Here is a 10,652-nt window from a genome sequence, read left to right on the forward strand (position 1 = left end):
AAAAAAAAAAAAAAAAAATTCAATAGAGGATTTAGTTTTAAGGGAGATTTTAGTTTATTATTACGGTCAATCCTATCTTCTTTCTTTATCTAATATTTTACTCATGTAATAATCAAATCTCATTCTCTCTTATCCAATTAATTAAATTTTTGTTGTCAGCTCTATCAATCTAATATTAGTAGACAAACAATCCATTAATTAATAATATTGGAAATAAATATGAGTAGGAATAACATCGGTTAGAGAATTGAAAATCTATTTACACAATCACAAAATTGAAGAAAAATTTGGTGAACAGAATTTAAAAATAAAATGAAAAGAAACTCCATTAAATTTTGTCCGGTAACAATATATTTCCTATAAATATAAAAAACAAGATGTTTAGTGAAAATAACATTATATCTATATATTGGTCTCCAACTTTAGCTCATTCTATACTACTCTAGATCAGCTGCCTATCGAGTTCATCTCTTACAAAAATTCATCATGTACACACGTTAAAATCATCTATTTGATGCGATAACTTAATTAATTATTCTCATGCTTTTCATTATTATCATCAAGTAAAACACATTAAAACCAATTCTTGTTTTTTTTTTTAAATTAATTTTTTCTAGTAAGCTCAAGATACAATTACCTCACATATGTTATTAGTCAGTTATTTTATTTATTTATTATCATTCTCAACTTATTTTTTCCTATTTAATCACACAAGATATTTAGCATTTGAAAATAATATTCAAACAAATTTAAGAGAGTTATTTTTTCCTATTTAATCACATAAGTAAACAAGATATTTAGCATTTGAAAATAATATTCAAACAAATTTATGAGAGTGAAAGTTAAGAGAAGGGAGAGAGAAAAATTCATAATTTTTGTTTAGGATGTTTTATTTAAAATTTATTACAAATACTTTATAAATAAGTAATTTAAGAAAATCATAGAGAAAATCCAATTAGAACTAAGTTGTTGTTTTTTTTTTATATAATTTGAAAGTAAGTAATAATTCAATTAGAAATAAGATTTATTTTCCACGTAAATAAACAAATTTAAAATTAAATTAAAGCAAATTTTCTTCATTATTATTTAATATTTGTAAACATTACAGGGATAGATTTGAATTTTAAAGAAAATATAGTTTATAATGTAAACTTACTAAATAAAGAAGTCTAAATTATGTACTATAAAGATTATAGGGAAAATATAGTCGTTTATTATTGCATATTTTAAACATTATGTGGGGTATATTAAAAGGAACCAATTAACATGTTATAGTAAATTGTCAGACATGTCAATATTTGTATTAAAAAGGTCAGGGAACCACTACAAGAAACAATGAGAAACAATGAATACAATAGCTTACGAAAGTGCTATCATAAACTTTTCATAGCATTTTTCACTACAAGAAACAATGAATACAATAGCTTACGAAAAATGCTATTATAGACTTTTCATAGCGTTTTTCACTATAAGAAATAATGAATATAATAGCTTACGAAAAATGCTATCATAGACTTTTCATAACGTTTTTCGTACGTCGTGACAGCCCATGTTATTAAAAGTCTGAGGGTATGTTAAAGGGAACCAATTAACATGTAATAGTAAATTGTCACACATGTCAATATTTGTATTAGAAAGGTCAGGGAACCACTACAAGAAACAATGAATACAATAGCTTACGAAAAATGCTATCATAGACTTTTCATAGCGTTTTTCGTATGTCGTGACAACCCATGTTATTAAAAGTCTGGGGGTATGTTAAAGGAACCAATTAACATGTTATAGTAAATTGGGGGTATGTTAAAGGGAACCAATTAACGTGTTATAGTAAATTGTCAGACATGTTAATATTTGTATTAGAAAGGTCAGGGAACCACTACAAGAAACAATGAATACAATAGCTTATGAAAAATGCTATCATAGACTTTTCATAGCGTTTTTCGTACGTCGTGACAGCCCATATTTTTGTAGCTATAATAAATGCTATAATAAAGTATGAAGTTATAGCTTTTATACATTATTATATAATCATTTTATAGCATTTTTATTAATGTTGTTATATATTTAACATATATAAAATATTGTGCTATCTTTAGCTTATAATTGTATTTTTTTAATGCTATAATATAACATTTATAGCTTTAATATTATACTATAATAAAATTATTTAATCATTATAATAATTATAATTATTCTAATAATCTTTTAATAGAATTTATTATTTTTTGTTGTCAAATTTTATTTTAATATTTAAATATTACCGTAATAAAATGTCATGACTTCAAGAAATTTTATAATCTATTTAAGTTACAAACTAATGTATTCAATAATTTCCTAAAATAAAGAGTTATTCAAATGATGCAAGATAAAAGTATTCTCCAATATCTGCATTGTTGTTCAATGAATGAAAGTCACTAGTCCCTATCATGTCAAAGCTTTGCATTGTAAGTCTTCTATCAACTTTGAAGGTAGAGTGTACTCTTACAAACTTTTAAGCCGAGATATTAAAACAACATTTTATAAGATAATTGAACAAAAAAAATAAGTAAAATAAAAACAAGATTTTACTTTTGGTCATATCAAAAATCAAAAATCAAAATTCTTCTAAACTAGAAACATTCTTAAATCTCACTTTTGGTCATATCAAACCATAATAACAAAATTTGAATAAAGATCAAACTTAGAATCAAAATATATCTACACTTCTACATCTTCTTTGGCCAAAACTACTTTAAAATTCAAAACAATCATAAATAGAGAAGAGTATTAGAAGAAGTGATTGTAAATCCATAGTTAAACATCAAGAATCTAAAATATGGCAACTAATTCCAATTGAACTTATCTAAATCTTTGGAGGCTCCTGGTACGAAGTTCTTTCTTCTGATGTTTTATGATTTTGTTAAATTTTTAATACTCATTTTAACCTTCTTTATTTTTTTTGATAGACATATATTTTAGTTTATTTAAAAATATAATAATATAAATTTTTATTGAGATAATATTTTTGAAATAATATTCTAAATGGCTAAACCAATTTAGATTTCAAAATATTTAATAATTTAAAATAGTAAAAGATAAAAAGTAAAATAAATGTTTTATTTTTTTATTATTAATATCAATAAGCTCATTTCATTGTTGGAACAATTACAAACTGATTGAATATTGTCGTGTTTGTTGTAACAGTATAAAAAAAAATAGTAATTATGTTTTCAGCGCAATAGTTAATACGAGGATTCCAATGGGTGCTGGAATTTCAATGCATTCTCGTATTCTAGCATTCCCACATTTTTCTACCGGTAACCAAGCACTATAACCAAAATGTTTACAAGTGTATTTCTCACACTTTCACGCAAAGTCTCACCTACAAAATTCCTCCAAATTGCCTCTAAGCAAATACAAAATGACACTGATTTTACATCTCATTACAATGTTAGATAAACCCTTGTCATAGGCATAACAATTACAAAATGACACTATTCCACAAACCCTTGTTATAGGCATAGCAATTACAAAATGACACTGATTCCATATCTTAGATAAACTCTTATTATAGGCATAACAATACTAATACTCATACATGAATCATCTGATTTATGTATTGAGAGGTGAACCAAATGTGTAATAGCCCAAAATAAATAAATAAATAAAAATAATTATAATTATAAAAAAATATACGTCAAAATAATAATAATAATAATCAATAAATAAATAACTAAAAATAATTACTTAAAAAATAAAAAAATAAAATAAAACTTACCCACGTCTCTCCTTACTAACTTTAGTTGGATCCCAAAAAAATAAACAGAAAAATGTTATATTTGACAAAAAAAAAAAAAATAATAATAATAATAATAAAATAAAATGGTTGGAGATTTTAGTATGTTATTAAGTAAATTTATACTTTATATTATAGTTATAATAAATTAATTTAGTACGAGATTTCTTTCCTTTATCAAATATTTTACTTATGTAATAAGCAAATCTCATTCTCTCTTATTCAATTAATTAGATTTTTTTTTGTTGGCAGTTCTATCCATCTAATATTAGTAGACAAACTGACTAATACTATCTATTTAGAAAATAAATATGAGTAGGAGTAATATCTCTTTGAGAATGAAAATCTATTTACACAATGAAATAATTGAGGAAAGATTTGGTGAACAGAATTTAAAAATAAAATCGAAAAATATCAGAAGACAAGAAACTCAATTAAATTTTGTCGAGTAACAATATATTCCCTGTAATAATAGAAAATAAGATGTTTATTGAAAATAACATTTTATCTATAAATTGGTCTCCAATTTAGCTCATTCTATACTACTCTAGATCAGTTGCCTATCGAGTTCATCTCTTACAAAAATTCATCACGAACACACGTGAAAATCTTCTATTTGATGCGATAACTTAATTAATTATTCTCACGCTTTTCATTATCATCAAATAAAACATATTAAAACCAATTCTTTTTTTCTTTTAATTAATTTTTTCGAGTAAGCTCATGATATAATTACTTGAGATATGTTATTAATTAGTTATTTTATTTATTTATTATCCTTCCAAACTTAATTTTTTCTATTTAATCACGTAAGTCAACAACATATTTAAGATATAAAAATAATATTCAAACAAATGAGAGAGAAACTCAAGAGAAGAAAGCTTGAGAGGGCGAAAGAAAAATTCATAATTTTTGTTTAGGATATTTTGTTTAAAATTTATTATAAATAATTTATAAATAAGTAATTTAGGAAAATCATAAATAAAATCCAATTAGAATTAAGTTGTTTTTTTTTTTTTTATTTGAAAATGAATAATAATTCAATTAGAAATAGGATTTATTTTTCCATATAAATAAACAAATTTAAAATTAAATTAGAGAGTATTTTCTTCATTATTATTATTTCATATTTGTAAACATGATTAGGGATAGATTTGAATTTTAAAGAAAATATAGTTTATAATGTAAACTTATTTATTAAATAATAAATAAGTCTAAATTATTTAGTATAAGGAAAATATAGTCTTAATATGTTTATTATTATGAGGTCTGTTGAAGGGAACCAATTAACAATGTTATAGTAAATTGTCTCAACAGACATGTCAATGTTTGTATGAGAAAGGTTGGTTATGTTAGGGTCGTTGGCTAGGTCATGATAACATTATTAATTAAGATATTAGCTCAAATGAGTTAAATAATGTGATATCGACTGTCGAATTAGTCATGATATATAAATTATAGAGACCGAAGACAGATGAGTCGAGTAATGTAGATTCAATTGTTGAGATAGGCTCTTTGATGACCTTAAAAGAGCCGACGAGGTTTATTCATAATATTCTTTTGATCGATGTTCTACAATTAAGAATTTAAGTTATCACGAATTATTTTGGTAAAAAATATGTATAATTACAAAAACAATGTAGTCTAATGAGTACTTTGTTTGAAATATATATAAAAATACCAGAAAAAATTATTCAAAATCAAGATGGCCAAACAAGCCCGTTTACCAACAACCATGTCACATCTTTTTGTTTCTAAACCATAATTAATACCACATTAATATGGCAATAAAAATTCTTAATTTGAGGGTAGCTAGAGTCTTCTTTGAACCGCAAACTATATAATATATTTAGATTGCAATATATTATACGAAAATGACTATCCATTTGAAATTTTATTTAAAAAAATTCATAAATGAATCAAAGTCTAAGATTTGAGGAAGGAAAGTTGAAGATTTAACTATACGTGGATCATGATAGGGCAAACCTGGTGGGTTGAGTTTGACCTTAACCTCCAAAGTCAGTGCATTGTGTCAACCTCTTAAGTCAAGCTCTAGATCAACAAGCTTCCTTCGTCATCGTTCTCGGAAGGAAGGGAAAGTTGGTCGATATCTAACTCTTTGTATTGAGATCAAGTTCATTCGGTCAATCCAAGCTGTGGGGCCTTACGACCTAGACCAAGAATTCTAACTTCATACGAATTAGAAATTTCATGTCAAAATCTGATATAAATGGAAAGACGAGGCCATAATTTGATTTATTTAATACTTTTTTTATTCTAAAAAAATTCCTTCTCCATTTTTTAATATAAATTAAAATTAAAATGGCATGAGGAAAAATTGGGTTGATTCAAGAATATTCCCAAAAATAAATAATTTTCATTAATTTTAGGTTTTTTAGTTGGAAACGCATAAATTCTATCTTTAGAATATTTCCAAATATATTAATTATTTTTTAATTTTATTCCAATATAGATTTGGAGTCAAAATTTGAGAATCCATTCCAATTTCGATATTGCGTAGGAAAATAAAAAAAAATACCTTTTTTTAATTTTTTTTTATCATTTCAATCAAATTCAAGAATTTACAATTTTTTTTAAAATTATTATATTTATAAATGACTTTTTAAACCTTAAATTTATCCCTTATAACTAATTTTGATGGGTCAAAGGAATCTTTTTACCTGATTAATGGTTTAGGATTATCTTTTATTTATTTATTCATTATATAATTTAAATATTTTAAGCAGTTCAACTCTAATATTATTTAACTAATTTTGTTCAAAATCAAATTTAAACTAATAATAAATATTAATTTTAACTAATTTTAGACCATTAAAATCGACAAAATGGAAGAGTCAAAATGGTATTTTAATTTCTTTTATTATTTTTACTAAAACTAAAATAATAATAGTTAATATTTATCTCAACTAACATTTGCTTCCGTCAAGATACAACACGTAGGTTTAGGAAAAAAAATTATTTTTAAAATTTTTATTAATTTAATTTACAATATAATTTTTTTGTGTAACAATTGATTTAATTTCTGTAATTAAAAATATTTTAAAATGAATATAATTGGACGTGTATTCTTAAATCTGTAAGCATATAATTTATCTTAGATAAAATTTAAATTTAGTTGGGACTCTTTTAATAAATAGTTTAAAAAAGTATACATTTATTAAATTTATTTAATTGAGCATTCTAAAAATAAAAAAATTAAATTTAAATATAAAATATTAGGTAAACTCTAAATATTCATTTATGTATCTAATAAATTAAATATTTAATTTTAAGAGAAGTTTTTAATATTGTCATATTAATATTAATAATTATGTGATACGATTTTGATTTAAATTTAAGTCTTCATATTTTCATTTTAAATTAGGCTCATTTTGATTAATTAATTTTATAGATTAATTAGGCACAAAATTGTGATTAAAAATTCGTTTCAGGGCAAAGCTTAATACTTTAATCTTGGAGGATGATTAAAATAGAAAACAAATTCAGAAGGTGATTTGACGGAATTACCCCTACACGTCCGAACGTTAAAACCATCCGGTCCGTCTCTCTCTCTCTCAACGGGTATAAACTTGGGTGGTTTTTTTTTTTCTTCCGGCCATATTCTGTGAGAGCGACCAAAGAAACTAGCGACGGAAAAACAGCCCTTAACCACTCTCTCTCTCTCTCTCTCTACAAGCTCCGATACTTCTCTCTTTCTCTCAAATTTCCCCCAGAAATTCATAGTAGCAGAGTCCTGTGAAAATCCGGCAACTCCGTCAGTAATCGGCTGTTTTGAATCTCCGGTCAATGGTGTGTGCGAGGGTCTCTTGAGACGACGAACGGAGGTGGTCGATGAGAATGCGGTCCGAGAGATCGAAATCTCTTCATAATTTCATGTTGCCGTGTTTGAAGTGGGGGAATCAGAAGCACTTGAGGTGCATGAAGGTGAATTCTAATGGTGTACAGGTCTCCGGCGTGAATCGACAATCTCACTCCTCGAGATCGGAGGAGTCTACGGAGAGTAGGAGTCGGGAATCGGGCTCAGAGATGCGGATGTTCTTCAAGGATTTGGAGATGAGACCGAAGGTTTCGAAATCGATAATCAAGAAAACCGACGACGTCGGGATCGAGGCGGTCAGAGAGAAGCTTATGTTTGATCTGAAGACGGCGGCCGATAAAATGAAAGAGGCGATTTTAAGTAAGGAGGCAGTGGTGGCCGAAGAAGAGGCGGAAGAGAAGAACGATTCTGCCGGAATGGAAGAGACGCCGGCGGCGGTTGCGTTATCGATGGTGGAGACCAGACCTTGGAATCTAAGGACGAGGAGAGCCGCTTGTAAGGCTCCGAATGTTGACGGTGGTGGAAGTAAGAACTTGAAGCTTGATGAGAAGAAATCGAATTCCAATTCCCCGTTGCGTAGTGACGGTGGCGCCAAGTCACCTAGGTTGAAAATTGGGACGGAGAAGACGAAGAAGAAGGTGAAATTGGTAGTGCCGCTCTCGAAGAGAGAGATCGATGAAGATTTCATGGAAATGGTGGGACTCAGACCACCGAGGCGGCCCAAGAAGAGGACCAGAATCGTACAAAAGCAATTAGATGTAAGTTCGTTCAAATTGCCCTTATTCTTCGTCAAGTTTCGAGTAGTTTTCCAATTCAAGTTCTCTAATCTGCCTCTAGATACCATTTTTGCTTAGAAATAGAGAATCCACGTTTAATCTGTACCATTTTGCAGACGCTTTTTCCTGGGTTATGGCTGTCGGAGATCACAGCTGATTTGTATAAGGTCCCTGAATTACCTGAAAACGGCAAGGTAAATGCTCTTTTCGTTCTGTCGATAAGATCATTTTCTAAATGTTTATCTCTGAAGAAAATGAGTGGTTCTGTTTAACTAGTCTTCGTCCATCCTACATGATTGAGCTTCAAAATTCTTCCTGGATTCTGATACTGTAGATTTTTCTTCAATCTCTGTTGTTGCACAGGTGATGAAGGTTTGAATTGCTACTTCTTTGCGGAGATTCAAAAACTTCCCCATTCATGTGCTGACTCCAGAGTAATTCATGGGTTTGATTGGTGATCATGCTGTATGCCCTGGGAGTTTGGTATCAACCACGGTTGAATCCCACCCAATAACTTGCGGTGTATGGTCTTCCTCTACTTTCAAATGCTAATTTTTGTTCATAAGTTAATCTGATTTGCCTTTGCTAGTCGTGGAATAATTCACAAAGAATAGGATTGGTGGAATTTGGAACTGGATAAAAGGACATTTTCTTGTATGATCTTGAGTGATACAATGTCTTGTGGAAAGCCCTGGTCAAGAAATGAATGTGTAGCATACTGTCATCATTTGGGAATATCAGTGCTTGAATATTGATGCACATTCATGTAGTTACTTACAGAATAGATTCAATCAACTCGTGTTAGAAATGTCAAACTTGTTGTTTTAACACTTCACAGATCATTTCTTGTTAATATTGAACTGTTTTGTTTTGTTTCAGTTGAATGCCTTCCTTGAGTTCTAGGAAATTAGTTTCTTGCACAACCATAGTTTGAAGCTGTAGTCTGTTATATCCCCACACTTAGAGAACTTCTGAAATACAGCTTAAACCTCTTGTTTTCCATTTCTTCAATCTCACCTCTGTTTGGTATTCATCAAACTTCTGATCTAGCATGATTTCCTCGACCAGTTGCCCCACCCGATAGTGAGTCAACCGAATCGGGTGACTCTCACTCAAGGGATTAGTGTCTTTTCTCAGTTTCTCCAAGCTCTTTTAACCAAGAAATCAAAGGGGGGCTGGAAATGAACAACCTTCCCTTTTATGTCAGTAACTTAAAAAAAGTCTAGGGAAGAATCCTCGATCGATGATAGTAAGTCGAAGCTGTAGTAGGTAGCATCCCCCTTCTCAGATAACCGAGAACGCTCCACCTCCCCCCACACCCCGCAGTCAGTTCCGGTACCAATTGTGTAACCCTGCCATTTTCTCTCTGGTTTTTCATGGTGCAATTTGTTCCTCCTGCTGTTTCTAGCAGACACCAATGTCAATACATTGTTCTCTTTCCTGTTTGCAGTCAACGGAGAATCATTCACCAAATGACTCCAAAAACAATCCATGAGATAGAGATAGAGATAGAGCAATGTTCACTTCAAGTTGGGTCTACTTTAACTTGTTCTTAACCAAATTTTGGTGTGTTGATTGTGTTTCTGAAAGTCATTGTTTGACTGTGTCTGTGTTTTACTTAGAGAAGGCCATGGGGGGAAACTTCTGCGACTTTCTCGCCCGCTTGGCAAACCAGTTTTAGCCAACGGAGGGGCTTCCTTATTATTAGGGGAAAAAAGAAGGTATAATTTGTTGAGAATGAAATGGCTTGATGCTTGTTTTAATGCCTCAATTGGCTGGCCTCATACAAGGTAACCACTAAGATTAAAAAAAGTAATTTGTTGCTTGTTTTAATACCTCAAATGCAGTCAATATTTGTATAGTCTTCTAAACAAATAGCCTCATTGCTGGATTGGTTCTTATTTATTTATTTTCTTAAAGAAATAATAGCATAAAATATTAGTATAATCTGATGACATTCATATAAAATTAAGGGGGAAAAATCCACTATCCTTTGCCCATTATTCTATTTTCCTCTCTTATAAATTATTTTAATGACTTTTCTTGTACTTTATTTATTGGCATGTTTATTTAATGCTATTTTAGCAATTAATATTTAAGAAATTTATCACAACTTTCAATTTATTGACTTTTATTATCACAATTTTTACTTTTGATAAATACTTTTGATAAATTTTCAATTTAATTTTTGATACTGAGTAACGGAGGGATGCATGGATGAATGAACACCACGTCCGAATGAGAGGATTCGTACTAGGAGGAC

General features: G+C 29.0%; 1 protein-coding gene across 1 annotated transcript; it reads left to right on the top strand.

Annotated features, from left to right (window-relative positions):
* The first annotated feature begins 7,353 nt into the window (after window positions 1-7,353).
* LOC111445662 lies at window positions 7,354-9,197 on the top strand. Its single transcript, XM_023084183.1, has 3 exons — window positions 7,354-8,371; window positions 8,506-8,583; window positions 8,753-9,197. The coding sequence occupies exons 1-3, from the start codon at window positions 7,628-7,630 to the stop codon at window positions 8,765-8,767; spliced, it is 837 nt and encodes a 278-aa protein (XP_022939951.1). The 5' UTR covers window positions 7,354-7,627; the 3' UTR covers window positions 8,768-9,197.
* Window positions 9,198-10,652: the final 1,455 nt, after the last annotated feature.

This window comes from Cucurbita moschata, unplaced genomic scaffold, assembly GCF_002738365.1.
Source record: "Cucurbita moschata cultivar Rifu unplaced genomic scaffold, Cmos_1.0 Cmo_Scf00007, whole genome shotgun sequence".
NCBI lineage: Eukaryota > Viridiplantae > Streptophyta > Magnoliopsida > Cucurbitales > Cucurbitaceae > Cucurbita > Cucurbita moschata.